The 22,775-nt window shown below is 44.0% G+C and overlaps 2 protein-coding genes across 4 annotated transcripts in view; one reads left to right on the plus strand and one right to left on the minus strand.

Moving 5' to 3' along the window:
* Positions 1-9,312, plus strand: part of TAF7L (TAF7-like RNA polymerase II, TATA box binding protein (TBP)-associated factor, 50kDa) — a 17,011-nt gene extending 7,699 nt beyond the window's left edge. Inside the window, exons 6-11 of the mRNA XM_008584678.1 lie at positions 1,778-1,856; positions 2,184-2,297; positions 2,732-2,959; positions 3,159-3,271; positions 4,575-4,634; positions 8,453-9,312. Of these exons, the coding sequence (XP_008582900.1) occupies positions 1,778-1,856; positions 2,184-2,297; positions 2,732-2,959; positions 3,159-3,271; positions 4,575-4,634; positions 8,453-8,497 (639 nt within the window). The 3' untranslated portion in view covers positions 8,498-9,312. The remainder of the gene's footprint in view (positions 1-1,777; positions 1,857-2,183; positions 2,298-2,731; positions 2,960-3,158; positions 3,272-4,574; positions 4,635-8,452) is intronic.
* Positions 9,313-12,230: 2,918 nt separating this feature from the next.
* DRP2 (dystrophin related protein 2) overlaps positions 12,231-22,775 on the minus strand; it is a 31,610-nt gene continuing 21,065 nt past the window's right edge. For 2 of the 3 annotated variants that reach the window (XM_008584679.1, XM_008584681.1), the window contains 7 exons: positions 21,301-21,437; positions 20,958-21,023; positions 20,630-20,695; positions 19,608-19,751; positions 17,835-18,072; positions 16,568-16,688; positions 12,231-16,246 (listed from right to left, as the gene is read on the minus strand). In XM_008584679.1, coding sequence (XP_008582901.1) covers positions 16,122-16,246; positions 16,568-16,688; positions 17,835-18,072; positions 19,608-19,751; positions 20,630-20,695; positions 20,958-21,023; positions 21,301-21,437 — 897 coding nt within the window. In that variant the 3' untranslated portion in view covers positions 12,231-16,121. The remainder of the gene's footprint in view (positions 16,247-16,567; positions 16,689-17,834; positions 18,073-19,607; positions 19,752-20,629; positions 20,696-20,957; positions 21,024-21,300; positions 21,438-22,775) is intronic. The other variant, XM_008584680.1, reaches the window with a different exon arrangement.

The following is a 22,775-nucleotide window of genomic DNA, read 5'->3' on the forward strand; positions in this document are numbered from 1 at the left end:
GCGCCGCCGCGCTCCCAAGTGGCGCACTGTAGCAGTGCACCACCGGGCCGGCCCTAAAAATTTTATATTTTATATTTAAGCCTATAATCCATTTTTGAGTTAATTTTTGTAAAAGGTTTGAGGTTTAGTTCAAGGTTCATTTTTTTGCCTAAGGATTGCTCCAGCACCATTTGTTAAGAAGGCTACCCTTCCTCCAACGTATTGCTTTTGCACCTTTGCCAAAAATTAGTTGGGCGTGTTTGTGTGGATCTATTTCTAGATTCTCTATTCTGTTCAACTGATCCATGTGTTGATCCCTTCACCAATATCACAACGTTAACTGTATGAAAGGTCTTGAAATCAGAGGACTGGTTGCTCCCATGTTATTTTTCTTTGTAAAGATTGTTTTAGCCATTCTAGAGCTCATACCTTTCTTTCCATATAAATTTTAGAATAAGCTTGTCTATGTCTACAGAAAACCTTGCTGGAATTTTGATAGGAACTTCATTAAACTTATAGATCAATTGGGGAGAATTGACATCCTTACTATGTTGAGTCTTCCAATCCATTAACATGGTTGCCGTGGCTTTTATATGCCGTCTGTCAAGAGTACTTACTGAGTGCCCACTAAATGTAAAACTAAGTTAAGAATAGTTGTAGAGCTCTTTAAGCTTTACTGAAGTAGAGCAATTATAACTTCATTGTTTATTGTGTTTTATTTCGTTTATCATTGATTTTAAACAATTTGAAGAAGTCATATTTACTGAAGTAGAGCAATCATAACTTCATTGATTATGCTTAGTGTGATTTATTTAATAACTCATTAGTTCCAAACAAATTAAATAAACCATAAAGTTTACTTTCAAGCCTTCCTTCTCACCTCTAACCCCTACTCCCATACACATACACTCAATTTGATTCACAGAAAAATGAGTTCATTGTTTAATGTCCTAGAGGAAGAGATACAATTTGGCCAGTGACCCTGTGTATTCCAATCTGCTTTTTTCTCTGAGATTTATTTCAAAGGCCCGTCCTTCGAAACCAGGGCTCACTTTTACCAACAGTTGTTTGCAATTGCTTATTCCCCCTCCTAATTTCTATTTGTAGCATGATGAATTGGTTGCTGTGGAGATAATTATGTAAAACTGTATTCAAGGGAGAACATGTAGCTAAGATCCAGTTTTTGTAGGAACATCTCTAATAATAAAGATGTAGAGAAGGGAAATCTGGGAATTTGTATCTGTAAACCAAATTACTTCTAAATAACTAACAAAGAATTATAGTTCTTTGCCAGTATGAATCGGGGCAAGCAATAACTGAGACCTAAGGGTTGTACCTCTAAGAGAGGTCTTTACCATAGAGTTGCAGATTGCAAAGATTAAATAACTCAAGCAATTTGTTTAATTGGGAAAAGATAAGCTTACTCTACAAAAACCTAGACCCTGATTTAAGACTCCTTCATAAATAACACTACTTAGGGCCGGCCCCGTGGCTCACTTGGGAGAGTGCGGTGCTAATAGCGCCGAGGCCGTGGGTTCGGATTCTATATGGGGATGGCCGGTGTGCTCACTGGCTGAGCGTGGTGCGGACAACACCAAGCCAGGGGTTATGATCCCCTTACTGGTCAAAAAGAAAAAAATGATAATAATAAATAAATAACACTACTTAAAGTAGAAATTTGCTTAGATGGGCATCTAAAGAGAACTAACCATTTGAATTCATTGGTATGTAGGAAAAGGGCATTCCTGCCAAACACAGAGTGTTAAATGACAGTACTGGTATTTCACCCTTCACTTAGATTCAGTGCGCTGAACCTGCAGATGTGGAAAAGGAAGTGAAGAGACTTCTGTGTTCAGATGCTGAAGCCGTCCATGTCCATATCCTTTATACCAAATATTTTCTGCATAGTCCATTCCACCCCATATGCATGTGCTGACAAAACCTCACTTCTGGTGCCAGTTTTGATGTGTAGAAGTTAAGATTTGGGGGAATGTTACTTTATAGCTAGGAACAGTAAATTCATGTAATAGAAATTTGTTTAATTGTGTAACTCAATAGAAGGCACTTCTCCAAACTAGGAATCCAGACACAAATGGCCTAAAGTTGGAATAAATTAAATAATACTTTTAACCAGATAGCCTCTTCCTTTTCAACTGTGCCTTCTCCTTTCCTTCTGTGTTTTCCTTGACTGCCCCTCTTGTCAGGATGGGAAGTCACTGGCGAAGGTACAACCAAGGAAATACAAAGTCAAAGCTCCATTCCAGGCTTTAAGATATCCCCAGGAATGAGTGGCTACAAGCAGGGTCATAACACATTAGGTACTTTAATAAAGGCAAAGCAGGAGCTTCAGATAGGGCAGGTGTTGACTGGGTGTCAGATCATTCTCCATAGACTCACAGGCCAATCACAGAAAAAGGATGCCTTTGCCCTTCTTCCCTCTTATTGGTCCCTCAGCACTTTAGCAGTCTTCGATTGGTGTTCCAATCTTTCATCCATCTCTGGTATTCTAACTTCCTATGGACACTTAGACTCTCTAAATGTCTTGATCATTGAATACATGGATGGATGTGACAGCATTTTGCATTTCCTGTCCCTGTTTTATGAAGGGAATAATCTTTCTGCAAGAAAAATGATTTATAAAATTCAGTGGTTGTCCAGTGAATTTGAGGGTAAGGAGCATAATTGTCTCTGGAGTGGGAGTCATCTGCAAAGCTTCAGATAATTTCATCTGCCTCTTGCTTAAAACCAATAGGATATGATACGCTTTGGGAGATGTTCAGACATTCTAGCAGTAACGATGATGAGGAAGACAAGGAGAAGGAGGAGGAGAAGGATGAAGACAAGAAAGATGATGAGAATGAGGATGAAGATGAGGAAGTGGAGGAGGAACATGATTTTGAAGAGGATCTGGAAAGGGAGCTAGAGGCCAGATTTACTGATTCTGGCCGGTATGAGGCAATGGAAGATGCCAGTTCAATAGGTAAGTCGGAGGAAAAAACAAAGAGACGAGCCAGGGATCAGTGGCAGTGCTAAAGGCTGACTCTAAACACATATTAAATGCAAGACTAAGTTTGAGAAGTTTTTGATCAGATGTATAGTGGAGTTGTACTAGATTTGGATCTCAGTCCGTTAGTTTAGGCTGAATTTAGACACATAAAATTTCTGTCTGTCTCTGTCAGAAATGGAAATTCACAAGCAGATTTATTACACGGAGAAAAAGCTCCAAGAGATTAAGAACAGAGCACAAAGACAGAAGAATCTCATCATGAAAGTGGAAAACCTGATGCTCAAGGTAAGTTCTTATTGGCTGGTATAAACAAATATTTATATCTTACTTTCAAATCTCATCTTTGTGTGTGTGTGTGTGTGTGGCTGGCCAGTAATATGGGGATCCCAACCCATGAACTTGGTGTTATAAGGCTGTGCTCTAACCAACTGAGCTAACCGACCAGCCCTCAAATCTCATCTTTGTGTTTCCACTCATGCCATCTCTATGCAGCATTCTTGTTCATTTATGAACCTAAACAACCTCATAGAGACCCCCAATTAAAAGATAGCCCTGTTTTCTTTTACCTGAGTAATTTTGACCATCTAATGTAGGCATTTTGGGGAAGTGACCAGATGATTTGAGGTAATAATTGCCAATATTGAGCATTTACTATGTAAAAGTCACATAGCTAAGACTTATACATGTATTATCTCATTTCATCCTCACATCCCTGAAACATAGATACTGTCACCATTCCCATTTTATAAAGAATTAAAACTCAAGAGGTTCAGTAACTTGCTAAGGACCATAGTGAATGGTAGGGCATAGATTGAACACTGTTGTTTGTACCAAAATATATTCATAGCAGTGAGAGAATTAACTACATTTGTTTTATATTTTTATGATGCATGCTTGAACAAGAATAAATATCTTGCTTTATTTTTATTAATACATGTTTAAGAGCTTCAACAAAAGGAAATGTATGTTAGGCCATAGTTGCTTCCCTTTATATAATGAGGGAAATTCTGAAGCATCTGGAGAATTTCTTGCCAGATTTCATTTTCTGTAGAGCCATAGTCATCAAAGGGGGGCAACTAGATGCACAGCTATACCCATTTTGGGTGTTGTCTTTTAGAATAACCAAGTAAGATGATAAATACGGACATACCTTTGAAAGATACAGATATATGGTACTATCGTGATTATTGTTGCTTGTAGTACTAGTTAGGAACAGTAATATTCGGCCCTAGTGAGGAGAAATGGAAGAGGCATCAGCACCAGATTCCAAGCCAGCTTCTTTAAAGGTCACCACAGCCAAAGGATTTGTGCTAACTAGCAAAAGGTAACATGAAGGTATTCCAACCATTTATTTTAGGTCAAGAAAAAAATGCCATGTAGGATGTATAAAAATATAAAATAAAAAATTCTGTGTAGGATGGCACTGTAGTTAGGGGCTATAGTTTTCATACTCTAAATCCTTTAAAAACAGTGCTCTTGCGTATGACAGTTTTCTTACTTATCAAATTATTTGCCAAATTGTTTGTCTCCCTGGGTTCTCTTTTCCTTTGAGACTCAGCATTCATCATTTGTACAATTTGTTTTCCAGAATCATTTATACTCTGTGCTGGAGCAGCTTACATTACAGGAAAAACAGAAAAATGAGCAGGTGAGATGTATGTTTTCAAATTAACCAGAAAACATTCGATACAAAGAACCCCCCACCTCCAACCCCCGATCTCATTTCTGATGGTTCCTTTCACAGAAATAGTGGTGGCCAAATCTTCTAAATGAGGGTAGCAGGGCAGAACAAGGTCTTTGTGAAAATTCACTCATTCAGCAGATATTGAATGCCTGCAAAGTGAAAAGGACTGGATGTACAGTGGTGAATAAGCCAGATATAATACTTGGCCTCATGGAGCTAACAGTCTAGCAGGGAAGATTGACAGTAAACAAATTATCATACAACTATAAAGGTACAATTATGAAGAAGTGCTCTGAGGGGAAAAAAAGTCATTGGTGCTATTAGAATAAAGAGAGTCTTGAATTACATTGGGTTATCATGATAGTCCTCTCCGAGGAGGTGATATTTAAGCTGAGACCTGAAGGATAAGTCCAGGCAGAGTGGGTTGAAGAGCTTCCTGGGTGGAGCTCAAGAAGGTCCCACACTGGAAAAGAACTTGGCCTCCTTGAGGACCTCTGGAGTATTTAAAGCAAGGAAGAGAGTGGTTTAACGTAAGGTTGGAGGAGTAGGCAGAGGCATATGGTTCCTTGCAGGCCATGAGAAGGAGAAGGGATTTTAGTCTTAAGGGCATTGGAAGCCCTTGAAGAGTTTTAAGCAGGAGAATCACATCTAATTTAACCTTTTAAAAGATAAACCTGATTATTATCCAGAGAATGGATTGTAGGAGGGCAGAGGTAGAAATAAAGGGGCCAGTTAGGAGCTGTGTGGTAGTCTAATAAGAGATGATAGTAATTTGGACTTAAGGTAGTGCCAGTGGAGATGGAAACGATGTAGATTTTTAAACTGTGATAAAAATGTTTTAATAACAGCTTTATTGAGATATAATTCATATACCATATAATTCAGTCATTTAAACTATACAATTCAATGGCTTTTAGTATATTCACAGAGTTGTGCGACTATCACCACAGTCAATTTGCAAGTGGAATCATATAATACGAGGGGTCTTCAATAAGTTTATGGAAAGATTCATATTATTTTTTAATTCCATTTTTCCACAAACCTTTTTTTTTTTTTTTTTTTTTTTTAAGCAGCTGGCCAGTACAGGGATGGAACCCTGGACCTGGGTGTTATCAGCACCATGTTCCAGCCAACTGAAATAACCAGCCATCCTCTATGAACTTTTTGAAGTACCCTCGTACATGGCCTTTTGTGTCTAGCTTCATTCACTCAGCATGTTTTCAAGGTTCATCCATGTTGTGACATGTATCAGTACTTCATTCACTTTAAGACTGAAATATATTACTGAAAATGTGATATATCCCATTGTATGGATAGATCACATTTTGTTTTTCCATTCATCTGTTGATGGACATTTGAGTTGTTTCCACTTTTTGGCTATTATTAATAGTGTTGCCATGAACATTGATACATGAAAGAACGTATTTTAAAGGTAGAATTGACTTGGGGCTTGGGTCAATTACTGGGTGTCGAAGGAGAAGGAAATGTTAAGAATGTATGCCAGATTTCTAATTCGAACAACTGTATTATTCAAAGCCACAAGAGAGTGTACAGAGTGAAAAGAGAAGAGGGCAACGTGGGGTGAGGGTCAAGTAGCTGTATAGAAAATGTATGCTGACTCCAGCCCTATACTGTTGAGGGTAACCATTTTAAAGGACTGGAGGTTGTATTAAGAGGATGGGCTTAGCAGGGGTTCTTAAGGCAGAAGCACCGCTCCTCACCCCCATCCCCACAAGGCCAGGAAATTTTTTGTTCTGTATATTCCCTTCTCTCAGCAAATCACTTATCCAAATACTGCTTATAAACAGCCAGGTGAACAGTTAATGCCAAGATTGCTTTAGTGCCTACCAAACATCTCTGTTTTTATCTGTGTAAGCAGTTAGTATTGGAGAGTGCTATTTTCAACAGAGATGTAGCTGTAAATTTTATTTACTCAGAGTCCTTTATGTTAGCTCATTTATTCAACATAGCTTTATTGGGTGCCTACTTTAAGCTAGGTTCTGCAGGGAGCTATGAAGTGCTTATGAAATAGTCTCTGCCTTCATTTGGGAGAAATCCATAACAGTGGTAGGGATTTAAAGGAATGAGAGCTCATTTTTGTCTGTGGAGATCAGAGAAGGCTTCACAGAGAAGATGATGTTTGGGGCCTTAAAATACAGGTAGGGTTTTCATGAGGAGATAGGGAAAGGAGGGCATTCTGTGAGAAAGCAGCATGCATGATGGCGCAGAGGTGGTGATACCAGGCTAAAGAGTTTAGGTTTTTGGTGTAGGTCACAATAAGCCATCAAAGCTTTTTTACCTGTAACTCAGGAAGATTTCTCTGCCAGCAGTATATGAGAGGTCTTCAAAAAGTCCATGGGGGCCAACCCTGTGACGCACTCGGGAGAGTGTGGCACTTGGGAGCGCAGCAGCGCTCCCGCCGCGGGTTCGGATCCTATATAGGGATGGCCTGAACGCAGTGTGGGTGACACCAAGCCAAGGGTTGCGATCCCCTTACCAGTCACAAAAAAGACAAAAAAAAAAGTCCATGGAAAGATTCATATTATCATTTAATTCTATTTTTCTAGAAACTTTTTGAAGTATCCTCATATAGCAGAAATTGGAGAGGGGAGAGACTAGAGGAAGGTACAAACCATAGAAGAATTGGATTTGCAGGGCAAAGAGAGTGAACAAAGCTGAGTCCAAAGCTTGGGTAACTGCGAAATGGTGTGCCATTCATTGAAATGAAGACAACAGGAAGAGGATTTGGGGGTGGGGGAGACAAGGATGAATATAGTTGGAAGTGCTTTTGAAAATGGGAGACAGGAGAAAGGCTCATGCACAGAAATGATCATTGCAGCTGTAGAGCTAGATGAGTTAGCCAGGTTGACTATTCACAAGAAGTCTGAACCTAGGGGAAAACTTACCTTCAGGGAATAGTGGGAGAAGAAAGCCCACAAAGGAGAAAGAACTGGAGCTGTCAGTGGTTGTAATCATGGTGATGTAATCATGGTGAGATGAGGCTCTAAATTACTGCAGATAGCAATTATAGCAGTTTGGTAGGTGATGTGCAGCATAGGATTGTTTTATAACACTCCATTCCTTTCATTTCACAGACTAAAAATCCATACTGGTATGGAGTGACCTAAATTGAATAATATCCAAAAACAATCTTTGTCCCAAAGACAGTATACACCTCTGAATGTTATTAGTCACTTTACCATTTCAAGTTAAAAAAAAAAACAAAAACAACTTCTATACCACAAAAGGTTCAGGGCTTCTGACTTAAAAAGCATAAGTAGAAGATCACCAGACTCCTCCATCAGGACTCTGACCCGGTTTCTAAGTGTCTCATAACATGGTAAGAAGCAGCAGATCTGACTTGGTATAAGACCTAGTGTGTTCATTGGGACAAGAGACTATCCCAACTGCCTTATCTTCCTTCTCTGATAATATAGATGGCAACAGTGATCCCATCTCCTTTGCCCCTACAGTGACCTGTGACCTGTGTATATTCTTCACAGAAGCACAGATTCTTAACAGCAAGCATATTCAATTTCTTAAAACATTTTTAATTTTAAAGCTTCCTTTTATAAGTTTGGCATAATAAAGGACAGCATCATGGCCATGGCATTGTGCATGCATTCTTGACTGCGGCACTGTTCTTTGGAACATTGTAAGACTAAGATAACCTTATAAATGCCAAATGACAGTAGTTCTTTTTGGCTCATATAATTCTAGATCAAGTAATGGAACTTAAGATTTCAGATGAATTTTTCATGTTTTTCTGCCTCTCCTTACAGCTCATTTCCCTACAAGGAAAACTGAAATGTTTTCTAAAGAAGTGAGGAGAGCCTTCAGCCTGGCATACAAACCTTGGATTCATCATCCCAATTGAAGACTGGATGAAATCGTGTATGCTTCTGTACCTTCTGTTGCCCTATCAACTGTATTTGTTTCTCTGAACCTTTTGGGGAGGTTATAATATGTTCGAAGTTTGTAGTCACGTAGAAAGGGACAGTATAAAAAAGCGGTAGACTTAAAGACCCCACTCAACCTCAAGACTTTGCTTCTCTTCCTCAATTTGAGAATTACTTATATTGCGTCTGTGTTGTGGTGCCATCAGATGATTCAGCCATGCTTGCCAAAGGCAGATAGTCTAGCCTCAAGGCCATATAGCTGGTTTGCGCATGTTTTAGCTTTGCCAAACTCTTGTTTAAGTATTTCCTAAAACAGGAAAAATATCAAGCTATTTATACCAAGGGCTAGGACCTGCCACAATGAATTTAAGTGCCTACCTTGCAGCAGTTAATACTAGGTTGTGTCCTGTCTCTGTTCAGGTAACAGGGCTGCTTTCCTGCCCAGGGATGATTTCTTGCTGCTGCTTATGTTTGTTCTGTTGTGTTTTTAGGACTGTGGCTGGTTGTTATTCACCAGCTAAGTAAACAGTTAGAGCAGAGATGAAGAAATTCCTAGCTGTTATCCTTATTCTGAGCCTTCTTATCCTAACCCCATCAGAAAAGGTTAGGAAAAACCATATGCCTGCAATACCTATGAAGACTTCCTTCACAACCCTGGGTTGTTTTGTTTTGTTTTTACCTGTATTATTAAGGTGTTGTAGTCTGTGTTCTTTAAGCAATAAATAAATTCTTCCTTTTAAATGGATTGTTGTCAGTTTATTAAACTGCCCCCATGGTGAGCACACTCATATCCAAAAGGAAACTAGGAGACAAGCAATAAATTCTATGTCTTGGTCTATTCGGGCTGCTATAACAAAAATACCATAGACTGGGTGGCTTATAAACAACAGAAATTTATTGCTCACAGTTCTGGAGGCTGGGAAGTCCAAGATCAAGGCACCAGCAGATCTGATGTCTGGTGATAGCTCTGTCTGCTTCGTGGATAGAGCCTTCTTGCTGCGTCTTCACATAGCAGAAGGGGCAAATAAGCTCCCTAAGGCCTATATTATAAGGGTGCTAATCCCACTCATGAGGGTGGAGCCCTCATGACCTAATCACCTCCCAAAAGCCCCACTTATTATTTTTTTTTTCCTTTTTGTCTTTTTTACTGACCGGCAACGGGATCGCAACCCTCGGTGTTGCGCCCGCACCGCGCTCAGCCAGTGAGCGGCAACCGGTCTCTACATGGGATCCGAACCCTCGGCGGGAGCGCCGCTGCACTCCCAAGCAGCGCACTCTCCAGTGCGCCACCGGGCCGGCCCCCAAAAGCCCCACTTATTAATACCACCACATTGTAGATTGTTTCAACATACGAGTTTTAGGGAGACACACTCAGACCATAGCACTCTGATTAGGAAATGACAGAAGATGCTATCAGTCCTGGGGCATCCTTCCAAAGAGTTCTTAGGAGAACTCATAATGAACTAGAAATCATCTCATATTAACCATATAGCATTGGGATATGGAGAGAGGGAATATAGAGAAGTGATACAAATGGCAGTGCCAATATTTGAATTAAATTATTATGTTGTCATAGAAAGAACACAAGGTTGGAATCCCAGTTTTGCCACTTGCCTTGGGCAAGTCCCTATACCTCTTAGAGCCTCCATTTCTTCCCGTGTAAATTAAGAAGGTGAAGCTTATCACCAAGAGGCATCTGAGGACTTTCTGGAAGTAGCTCAGCTAGCACCAAGCTGGTCCCAATTGACAAAGTCAGTGCTGCTCTAGGAAATGTACTCCCAAATTCTCTGCCACTTTGAGTGTTCCTATGCCAAGTTGAAGATAAGCCACGGGCAGAGAAGAAGAGGTCAATATGTACGGGCAGGGCCTAGGGGGACAGGAGGAAGACAGCAATAGTGCTGGGGGAAATGCAGAGGAAGAAATAGGACCAAGGGAGATAGGCATGCTAAGGGCAAAAAAAAAATCAAGCCAAGATTAGCAGAGAAGTTAGAGAACAGCTTCAAAACCAAGATGATATAAAAAGGATTGTTTCTTCAGAAACCCAGAACTTAAAAGATGAGAATAAGGAGAATGGGGAAAGGAATTAAGTATCAGAGGCAGAAGACAGGGGGGTGGGAAGAGGCAGAGTTTGAAAAGAAGGTAGGTCTTTTCAGATAAAGGCAGGCAGGGAACTGGGGCAGAACCATAAACACTACCCTGTTGCTCTGACTCAATGCCCAACAGCTCCTGCCCCTACCTCATTTAGTTTTCCTTTGCTATAGCTCAGTGATTCTTTTACATGTTACAGATCTGCACTGTCCAATATGGTATCCACTAGCCATGCGTGGCTTTTGAGCACCTCACATATAGATAGTCCCAACTGAGATGTGCCCTAAGTGTAAAGTATACACCGGGTTTCTGCAGGGGAACTGCTTGGTGCCGGGCCCTGACGACCTGGCACTATTCACATAGGCCACGTAGGCAAGGCTCAACTGTAGGCTGACTCAGGTCTTGGAGGAACACCCTGTGATCTTCCCAGAACAGGGGAAGACAGTCTTGTGGGGAGTCACTACAAGACAGTTTCTCACTCGCCTCCGTATGTTGAGGGAGATGCCATGAGGCAGTTTCTCATTCACCTCCCTCATTCCAGTACGGTACAGTGCTTTCTGAGTGCCCCCACCCCCATAGGGCACAGCTGCAGGCCATAAAACTGCTTAGCTGCAGGGTGGCATTAGCTACTCAGCACCAGGAGGGCCCAACATTCGTGTCACGTGCCATCTGGCCCCTTTTCTTTCAGTGTCATCCTGTGAGACGAGGGATTCGGGGAGATGATACCATTGCTGATCTTGCTTTTGCTGTCTCTATAAGTAATAACTGTCTGGACCTATCTGGGTTTCTTGTTTCTTTACCAGCTGAATCTGTCAGCCTTGACTATTCTGAAGACTTAGTTTAAAAAAAAAAAAAATATATATATATATATATATAAAATATCTCATTAGTAATCGTTTTATACTGTTTATACGTGGAAAGGATAATATTTTGAAAATATTGGGTTAAATATAAAATTAATTTCACATGTTTATTTTTACTTTTTTAATATGGCTGCTAGAAAATTTTAAATTAAATATGTGGCTCACATATTTCTATAGGACAGTGCTGCTGTAGATTGGTGAGAAAAGAAAAATTGGTGGTGGGGAAGAGGGATGGATAGGATTTTATTTTGCTAGAAAACAGTATTTAAAAAACTATCACCATCAATTCATAGGGACATTTTAACACCAACAATATATATAGCCAAAATCTCAGAATAAAGAATAGACCTTTAATTAAATAAATGTAACTTTATGGAAACTCCCTGCATTTTCCTGATTTTTCTTATATTGCTTCACGCTGGTGAAAAACTCCTCAGATTGATGAAGATGGAATTTAGGAACCATTGCTATATAGAGCTCATCCCGTGAGGTGATAACTAGCTAGTTTGTGTTAGAAGGCTTGAGAGGCGACCAATCCAGGTAACAGTGGCGGATGAAACTAATGAGGGTGTCCTTTTTTTGTTGCATAAGCGTTATACTCTGGTGGCCTTATGTTTTGCAGTGCTCCTGTGGCTTCTTGATCCACCCTCTCTTCCCACCCCAAATAAGGGAAAGATGTGAAATAGAGTCAGAGAGTATAACCAGAGGAACCAAAGTAAACAAATACAAATTTATTCTTTTCAAAGCAGAATTCAAGGGATAGGGGGAAAGCACCACAGTGAGTGGCAATCAAAGTTATCCAATTTGTTCCCAACCCTGCCCCACTGTCCCAACTTTTCTAGATTTGCATGCCACCCTTGCCACTGCCCCTGAATCCCTTCCCCAATTCCCATCCTTGTGACCAGTTCTTGCAGCCAGCAAGCAGCATTGCAGGCTTCAGTCTGGCCTCAATTCTGTCCTGGGGACAGCAAGGACATTCAGCCTGTCCTCTCCCAAATGTAGCAGCTGTGGGAGGAGATGGACACAGAGCTGATCCCTGGCCTTGAGCCTTTCCCTCTCCCACAGCCATTGCTGTCAGAAGAGTGAGAAGTGGCTGAAGTATTCCTTTGTTCCCAGGGCCAGTTTTTGGCAGAGAAACCCAGAGATAGTGCTGCTCAGCTGAGGAGCTAAATCCCCACAGCCCTAGGGCAGGGCCCCCAGTTTCTGTCCCAAGACTGTTCCTGTTAAGGCAGCTACTTTCTTGATTATCTGTCAGCTATGTCAAGGGAAATTGGATGCAATTCTTGGCCTGAAATGGTCCCAGAGGCCATGACTGCCACTGAGAATGCGAATTCAAAGAATGCTCTAGCCTGGAGCTGGATATGGAGCCTAAATCCCAAACACAGCACCCCAGGCAGCACAGGTATTCCTTAAAATAAATCTGGAGGGAAAACATCTCCCAGTATTGGCCTCTGCCTGGCCCCAGGGTTTCTCATTACTGTGGCCTTCCAGCCCAGTTCCTGGAGCACCAAAAACAAGCATGTTTCTCTATAGAGAAATAGTTCCCAACTTTAGGCCTTGAAGGAAATGGGCACTTGAGAGCCTCGATTCCAGCCTTTCCATTCTGGAAGGAAGGGCACATGTCCTTCTGGTGGGAACTTCCCTAGAGAACCATACCACAGCCTAATGTCCTCCAGCCAGTCAGCCTTCCTGGACAATTCCTAAGCAATGCGAATCCGTGCTGCTCTAGCTGGGAGCAGAGGTACCCTCATAATGGTTTTTGGTCTCTACTGAATTCTGTTGCGAATAAGTTACCTATCAGTTCTAACTGTTCCCTGATACTATTTGAGGACAACCCAGCAAACACTCACATTCTTTATTACTGATGCTAATCCCACAAATCAGAAGGTTTGCCTTAGGCTACCAACCCAGCAACTCCCTTCTGCACCACCCTTCCAGTACAGGGCCACAAACTACACAGCACCACACATAATACCTTTAGGAGACATGATACACAACAGATGCCTAACAACATACAGCACATTTTTGGTAATTCCAACCCCGATTTGGGTTCACAGTGCCCAAAGATCCATTTACCACTGTGGACAAACTGCCCACACACGCTGCAGTGACTGTCACTGGACCCCTGAGTAATATACTAACCTCAGGTATTAAGGTAAACACAGGACCACAAAGTGTCAGTGGCCCCCCTAGAGAGAATTCAACTTGACCTGCTGCTTCAGTCCATCTACCACGCAAGTCCTACATGACGAGATCTACATCTTTTCTACCATGCCTGGCCCACTGCAGTTGCCACAGGCCCTCAGCAGCCCAAAAGCTCTCGTGTGGGGTGGGGGTTATAGAAAGGACTTCCCTGGTAAAGGACTGTTCCATAATATCTGCCCTCCTGAGACTTAGGCAGACACATATCTCAAAGTCCCTGAGCCCTCTGTCCCACAGAAAATTTCTCCTATCCCATTCCTGCCCACAATCTAGGCTTCTACAAATATGCCCCCATTCCGAGTGACACCCAGGCTCTGTGGTGGATGCCTGGCTATCACCTGCTCACCATATTTCCAGATACCCAGTTCTCCTGCCCAGAGACCTCCTTTGTGATGGGAGTTCTGACACCCTAGACCTGTGGCTTGGTGGGGGAGGAGGCCATCATGGGCTTCTGGACCCAAGCTGTTGCCTTCCCTCCCCTGGAGCAGATCAATCTAGGTTGCAGCAGTCCTACCCGCTGGCCCACTGCTTGATTAGAACACAGTACCCCAGCCATCTCGCTCCCTCCTGATCTTGGTGGCAACTGGTCCTTTCTTTAAGGCCCTGAGCCAGACCTTGGCAATCAGAAGGGGCCAGGGGATATACTCTGTTCTTAGCCTGGCAAAGGTTAATATAGGCCTATTTGTTCCTTCTTTCCTGTGTGGGGTGGGTAGAGCTTGGATTTACTATATTTTGGTACCTGAACCATTGTTTAGGTAGGCCCAGAAAAATTCATCCAAGGCCCAGGTCTCAAGGGGACAAGATGTGGAGTGAGTGAAGAGAACAGTGACTGTTCCAGTTAGATTCCTCTGTGCCCACAGGCTTCTGTTGCTTTGGTCTTGAGGAAAGCCCACCCTAAATATCAATGGCAAGAGACATCCTAGGGACGCAGCCAGGATGCATCTATTGTTCCAACCAGAGGCTGGGGCTAACAAAGAGCAATGCAGAACACTAATACTTCAAGAGGTATTAGAATTAAATGTGTGAGTGAGCTGGGAGAGCACTGATGTATGGTAGCTATGTAGAGTAAATATGTATGTATATAATCTTCGGCAAATTAAGTCGCCTGCAGGGCTCTAGGTTATAAAGCTCCCCTTGGTAGAAAGCTGACTAAACGGGCTTGGACTCTGTTCACAGTTCCAAAGCCCACTCCCCCTAGCACCCACTGTCTACTCTGAACAGTTCCTGGATAAAGGGATTATGATATATGTTGCCTAGGAAGAGTTAGTTCAGTTTGAGGATTGGGCTCACCTTCCAGAGTTAGAAAGAACATTTTTAAGCACAGGAAGGCCTTGCTGTTGTCTGGGTGGAAAGTGGTCAGCATCCTGATTCATGGCCAGTGGCTTGTAGGAAGGGGAGCCACTCAGGGTGGCCAGTTGCTACTGCCTTATGATTAGCTAGGGGCAATCAGCCACATCATCCCATTCAGCCTAAGAGCTAGAAGGGTCACAGCCTGGAAGGGTGTTGGGCTAGAGGGTGGCTTCTCCTTTCTCACCCAAGGAGAGCAAGATCCCTTTGTTGAGCAAGCTGCCACTCCTGCCCCAGGTCTGTGAAGACAGACTCAAAGGAGTAAAGGGTGGCTTCAGCTGGGTTTCCAGAGCAACTTAGTAGGTCTCTCAGGATGCTGAGGCCTTCAGGAAAGAGGAGGATCAGGGGCAAAAAGTCTAAACCTGAAGTATTTCTTTAATGTTTCCAAGTGTAAGGTGGGAGTAGGAATCAGAATGAACTGCTGCCCCCTTGAGGAAGGTCTGCCAAGGACTGAGGCAGAAGGAACTAAAGATATTCGAGGAGGAAACAACGCCTTGTAGCTAGAGATCTGCCCTGGAGCTGAAGTAACAGTACACACACTGCCCAGACTTTTTCAGGGGCACTTTGGGAGGATGGTGTCTCAGGGATACCCTTTTTCCTCCCTGAATTGGGCCAGAGAGTAGAGCTAACCCCTGTGGATTCATAATGTTGGAACCCTTGGGTCGTTAGGCTTCTCCTTCTCTCATAACTCCACAGAGAAGGGAAAGGAGCTGATGGGCACTGCTTAGCTCTGAAAGGCAGCTTATCTGCTCCCCGTCTGAATGGCAAGTGCTATATACTTGGGCTGTGACAGAAGGGTACTGGAGGGACTGGTCTCAAACCTGAGGATTAAAGGGCACATTTGTAGATTCAGAGGAATCATGCCTCCCCTTCCCCTGACCCCACCTCCCACCTCACATATCACCAGATCCATGCTGCTGCCCGGAGCCCAAATAACTCTGATTGAGGAATGTGGGGCCAGTGGGGACTGGAAAGGTTGGCTGAAGGCTGAGGGAAGACTTTGACCAGGACCAGGAGAAGACCATGGATTATAGGATGGGGATATGGTTCCATCAAGAGGCCAGCAGTGTGTTGGCAGTCACATCAGAGCTTCGTACACTGGGGAAGGCATGGCGGAGCTTCTCCATGATGTCCTCCAAACACAGGCTGACATCCTGGCTCTTTGACCCCATATCATCTGAGTTGGAAAAGAAAGATTTGGGAAGAGAACTAGAGATTCGCTTGTGAGGCCAAACAGCCGAGATAGGATGCTGCCAGCTGAAAGGCAGACCCACAGCATTTGCATCCTCCCAGCACAATGCCTAGTACATAGGAGGCACTCAATACACATCTGTAGAATAAACACATGAACGAATGAATCAATAAATCAATCATCCCTGACCCTAAGTTCAAAGCCATGAGGAGAAACCAGTTCCAGCCCTAGCAGAACATTGGGCAGGAAATCTAGGGCAGGACAAAGCCATGGAGAAAGAGGCTGGGAGGGGCCAGGGGAGGTCACCTGCAGCCTCAGTGTCTGGAGTAGTCTGTCCCTTCTCCCGGGGGTGACTGTCTTCTGACTGCTGTGGAGAGGATGCTAGAGACGAGCCTGGAGAACCATTGCCGTCTGATTCGGTGGATGGCTAGGAGGAAGTAAGGCATGACTCAAGCAGCTTTGCCTTCATGACCTTTGACAGATTCCTGAGCTTAGAAGGGACCTTAGAGACCTCATGCCCATCCCTTTGCCCTTAGACTTTAAGGAGCTTTTGGCAGTGCCCCAAAGAGTGACTTCCTCTTTTAGGAAACTTCTTAAAATATTCAATTACCAATTACCTTCTTCTTTCAAAAACATGTGTCAAAGGCTCCCTGCTCTTGTAAGGATGGCATCATACCTAAAGGTCTCTTGGTGTCATTTCAGTTGTAATGAAGCTATTTAGAACCCGGTTCTGCCTGGAAATGTAGAATTGCACACCTGGTCCTTGGTTCATGACATAACAGCCTATGTTAGAAACCTGCAGGAATCCATTTAGAGGCCATCCCCTGCAGGACCTGAGGAAGAGGCAGGGGTGTGGTATTGCCTGCTACATATAATGACAATAATAGATAACATTTATGAAGTGTGTACTATATTACTGTATTGTGCTAAATTCTGTAAATGCATTATCGAATTTTATGTTCTCTACAATTCTATAAGGTTGGTACGATTATTATTCCTGTTTTACAGATAAGGGAACCAGGACTTAAAAAGGTTAAGTAACTGTCCTAACACCCCACAGCCACTAATCGGAAGAGCCACATTCAAACCCAGGGCTGTCTGAGTCCACAGCTACTCTACTTCATATACACTACCTCTCAGAGATGAAAAGGGCAAAAAGTAACAAGATACCTCTTTATAGCAAAAATTTATCTTCTGCCAAACATGTACAAACCTGCTTCTTTCTTCAAACACCATGCCAGCAAAATCAACATTTTGGATGATTTTTGAAATTTGTTCTTTCAATACTAGGTTCCAGTGGGTTGTCAAGAAGTGAGCCCTCAAAAGTCCTCCCTCTGCCCCAGGTTCCACAGTGGCTTGAGAGTGACACACAAGGGTGGCGTATAGGTGAAAGAGAAATGGCCAAGAATGTGATCAAACTAGCCCCTTCCTTCCCCAACTGCCAAGCCCAGTTCTCTTCAGGAAGTCACCTGATAGCCACTGCCAAGGAGCTCTTTCTTGCTTCCTCTTTGCCCCAGCCCTCCCCGCCTGTGCTCAGGGGCTACCCTGGTCCTTTCCCTGGCTCCCGCCTAACCTGCAAGAGCAGCTCCCTCAAGCGCTGCAGCTGGGACTCCAGCTGCTTGTTGTGGTCTTCAAGGATCTGCATGCGCGTCTCCAGGCGGCTCTTATGCTGCCGAAGAATCCTGGCCTCAGCCAGAAGCTCCTCATTACGGTGGTCCTGTGCTGCCTCAGTGGACCCCTCAGCCAGTGTGGGTGCCTCGGCAGCCTCCTCGTGCTGCCACTTCAGGCGCCTCAGCTCTCCCTGGAGAATCCTGCCAAGGACAGAAAAGCCAAGACCTGTGGTCCTAATAGAGTACCGACTGTCCAGGTCCCAGATGTCCCCTTGTACCTAGGTGTAGTAACCCCTGGGCTTTCCCACCCCACCCACCCTCACCCTTACCCCTACCCCCAGCCGTGCTCTTGCTTGAATGGACACATTCACTTTCTCTCCAGCATGTATGTCATTTATTCTGCCATCCTGAGATCTCAGAACAGAGATAGGTGACATTTCACATAAGAAATGTCTCTGGACTTTGATGTGCTGCTTCAGGGATTAATTCTGACCTTAAAATCAGGCAGAAACACAGTCTACAAATAAATGAGGCATTAGGGCCACTGACTTACCTACTCCATTTTTTTTTTCACCTACTCCATTTAAAAATTTTTAGATTCCAGGGGAAGACATGATATAAACAGGAGATCATCTGTCATGCTTCTTCTCTCCATGACCCTCCTCTTTGGCCCACTTTTGAACACCCATTCTGGGTCATCAAGAAAACAGATTCCATAGAGGTGGCCTACCTTTGGGGACATCATATTTTGGGGGGGTGGGGGGCAACAGAAAAGAATCACTCTCTGCCCAATGTTTCCCAGGGACTGCCCACTGCTCCTCTAATATAATGTTCCTCAAACTATTTGCAGTGAAAAAACAGGTGTTTTTTTGTTTTTGTTTTCCATTCCATTGTGGACCACTATGTGGTGATAATGCATATGACTCGCCCTGGTTTGCATTCCACACTCTGAGTAATGCTGTTCTGAAGTAGACTTGCTACTCCAACTGTGGTCGTGGGCCAGCAGCATGGGCATCCCCTGGGAACTGGCTAGCAACACAGAAACCTAGGCCCCGCCCAGACCTGTGAATCAGAATTTGTATTTTACCAAGATCCCCAAGTGACTTGTGTGCACACTAATGTTTGAGAAGCGCTGCTCAAGGGGTATTATGGATTCTACTTCACGCCTCCAAAGTGGCTTTGACCCTCCTCAGGCCACTGCTGCTACCCCTGCTTTATGGAAATTAATGCCATCCCCGTAATCTCCTTCACCTTCCCTCTTCCAGTCCTCAAATGCTCTGCTCCATATAGTATCATCATCCTCCAGAATACTTTCACTAGGTGATAAATATCTTTCTATTTCCAACACTGAAAGTTCTCTGAAGGCAGAGACATGTCATACTCTCCTGCATTCTGTGTTTGCATTCACTCTGTTTGCATCTAGTGGGTACTTGGGAAAATCTGGGTTAAACGTAAAGAATTCAAATAATTATTATAATAGCTAGCATTTATTGAATCTTTACTGTAAGCCAGGCACTGGACTAACACATTATACTCAGCACATTTGGTCTGCACAAGTGAACATAGGAGGTAGGTACGATGATCATCATCCCCATTTTATAGATGAGGAAATGGAGGATCACAGAATAGAAGCAACTTGTTCAAGATCACACTGCTAAGATGTGGAAGTGCCAGGACTTGAATTTTAGCTGTCTGCCTTGAGAACCCACATAGATTTGTGTCATCGTCACACCCACCGGTTCTCATCTTCCAAGTGGGCCAGGATCTTCTCGAGCTCCCCCTTGCTCTCTGTGGCCACACTGCACAGAGCCTGCTGTCCAAAGGCTGGCTCCCGGTCCGTGATGGGGCTGGAGTGCCGCAGCAGGTACTGGTCCTCGTCTCTGCATGGGTATAGGGAGGAGAAGGAAGGAGGTGGCCAGGAGCTAAACAGAGAAACAGCTCAGGGCCTGAGTTTCAATCCCCAACTGAGGCCCCAGGAGCAGCATGCTGGAGGATCCTCTTCTAAGTCACATAGAGAGGGAAAGGCCATATATTCAGGCTTGAGAGGGATATAAGTGTTCAGAGCTGGCAGAGGCCATTGTTGGGGGTACTGGGAAAGAGTGTTCCCACGATGTGGGGGCTTCTGGGTTCTACTTACACCTCCCTGGAAAACAATGAGCAAATCACTTCCCTTCTGTGCTGCTCCCCCACTCTACCCCACTTTGCTTTCTTGCTCCCCAGAGGGATCTGAGTCTCAGTTAGGGCCAGATTGATCCACATAGCCAGCAGCTCCTAGGCCCTCTGAAGAGACTAGGGACCTCCCTAGAGATGCAGGGCCCCTTCTTTGGGCTATTGCACCAGGGAGTCCCTTTGACCTTATTTCAGTCAAGTCCCTGATGACATCTCCCAGGGTTGGTGTGGCACTAGATGGGGTTTTGTCATCCTGAGCACAAGATAATGGCTCCTTTCTGCAATTTTAGATAAGGGCAAATTCTTCTTCCCTCAAAGGTGGGCACTGAAGGATGAGATCTTGCAACAGGAAGGGGCCTGGGCAGATGGCAGGGAAACAGTACATCATTCTCTCCCCAGCTTGGTTGATAAAGGGAAGACTGCTTCTCTTCCTAAACACTGTGCCCCAAGAGCAGCTTTCCTTCCTTAGGGAGTCAAGGACCCTAACTACCACACTCCCCATCCCCTTGAGGATATACCCTTCCCAACCGGTAGCAGAAGGATGTCAAGGAGATCTATTTCTGGAAAATAAGCAGCTGTGGAAACTCACATGCTGTCATCTGGGGACAGGCTGTCATTAAAGAAGGAGCAATTCTGACTTTCCATTTCAGCAAGCCTGGGAAAGAAAGAGCAGAAACAGGAGGGAAAACAGGATGTGGGGCCTGCTTTCATCTCAAGGACTCTAATCCTGCAATAGGATCATTGGCTTTGGGAGCTACTCTGACCACCCCTAAGAGATGGGCTTCTCTGGCTACTGCATACCCTACTATGCACATGCCCTGGCCCTGACTCCATTCTCCTTGCCCCAACTGGAAACCCCCGTCCCCTTGGAGTCCCTACTGTCCATACCCTTTCCCCCCCAACAAATGTGGTGGTACCTGCTGGCAAAGTGCTCAATGCGGGAGTGTGTGTCAGCATGTGGCAACATCGGGGAAGAAGCCGGCCTAGAAGAAAGCAGCAAGACTCAGAGGACCAAAGACTGGGCAGCTGGGCAGCCTGTTTCCTCAACTTCCCCACCCCCACATTACAGAGATGGGCAAGTGCTGATGGGAACAGGATACAGAGACTGGATTCTAGTCAATTTCTTAGGCCAGAATCCAGGTCAGGCCCAAGCTGATCTGCCTTGTCACTAGTGGGATTTATCTAGGAACACCCCCCTAGCCCACCTGGGACTCAGCTCCTTCACAGCACATACTCGGGCACTCAGCCACTGGTACTCACGTCTCACTGTAGTCAGCCTCCAGAACTGATTGTACAGGCAGATAACCTCGCTGAGGGTGTTTGCTGAAATAATGCTTTGAGCGGAATTTGTTCTTTAAAGTTGTGGCAAAGTCCCTCATGTTCTCACTGGATGTGGTCTGGAGGGGAGACAGGGTAGAGGGACTCACCCTACTGGCTTCCAGATACACTGGGAAGGTGTGGCTGCTCCCCTAGAGCGCAGAGCATGCCTGGCAATCTACTCTTGTTCATGCCTACCATGCCCTGCTCCTAGAAAAAGGTCTAAGAGAATACATGCTAAACTGTGAACACCGGTTGTCTCTGGGAAGTTGGACTGGATGGGTGGGGACCACGATGAGGAGAGTGGGGGACTTTTAAAGTTTTATACTTCAAACACCTCTATACAATTTGAGTCTTTTAGAATGAGCATGTATTTGTTAATTTTTAAAATACCTTTTCTATAAATTCTAAGGGTATAGAGGATGACCAAGAAGTAGAAGATTATTGATCCACCATTTCCAGCCAGTTTTCTAAGTATGACTCTTTTAATGTTTTCTTTAAAATGATAATAAATGAAAAGTAAAGGACATGGTCCCTGCTCCCACCAGGTCACACATGTTTCTGTCCCAATAGAATTTGGAAAAGAGATGACAGCTTGGAAAGATGGATTGTGGGGAAACAGGCTGAAAGATGGGAGGTGGGGTGGGGGAGATAGTGGTGTGGGGAACTGGGGATATGCTTGGGGCTTTGGAGGAATGTGTGGGGCAGAAAAGAATAAAGATGTTTAGGGAGCAGAGTCAGCTCAGGAAACAGCATGAAGCTGGGGGTGTTGAACACAGCACACGAGCAATTCCATGGCTGGAGTTCAGGGATGTTGACCAACCTGGGCTCAGGGAGCTATGAAGGGCACAGTTGTCAGTGAAAGCCAAGTGGAATTTGGGGGGCCAGGCAAAGAACATATCTTTTATTCCCCCCAAGGGGCTGAGCACAGTAATGTACTGCATAACAACGTTTCAGTCAATGACAGACTGCATATATACCACAGACCCTAGATGTGTAGGAGACTATACCAACTAGGTTTTGTGCAAGTACACTCTATGATGCTAATACAACGACGAAATCAGCTGCCACCACATTTCTCAGAATGTATCCCTGTCATTAAGTGATGCATGACTATAATTAATTTGAGTACAAACTTTGGTATTAACTAGAAGGGTAGGAAACAAGGACAAAGTAGCAGGGAAAGACCAAGTAACCCAGTACAAGAGCAATACAGGAAACTAGCCAGGAAAAGCTCAGGTGAGCAATGGAAGGCAAATCACATGGAACTGGCTTGTTCTCTCTGTGCTTTTCCTGAGAACTTTCTCTGTAGTAAAACAGCAAGTGCCCTTTGTTTATTTTTGGTGGCTGGCCAGTACAGGGATCCGAACCTTCAACCTTGGTGTTATAACAACATACTCTAACCAACTGAGCTACTG

The sequence above is a fragment of the Galeopterus variegatus genome, unplaced genomic scaffold (assembly GCF_000696425.1).
Source record: "Galeopterus variegatus unplaced genomic scaffold, G_variegatus-3.0.2 Scaffold3332, whole genome shotgun sequence".
Classification (NCBI taxonomy): domain Eukaryota; kingdom Metazoa; phylum Chordata; class Mammalia; order Dermoptera; family Cynocephalidae; genus Galeopterus; species Galeopterus variegatus.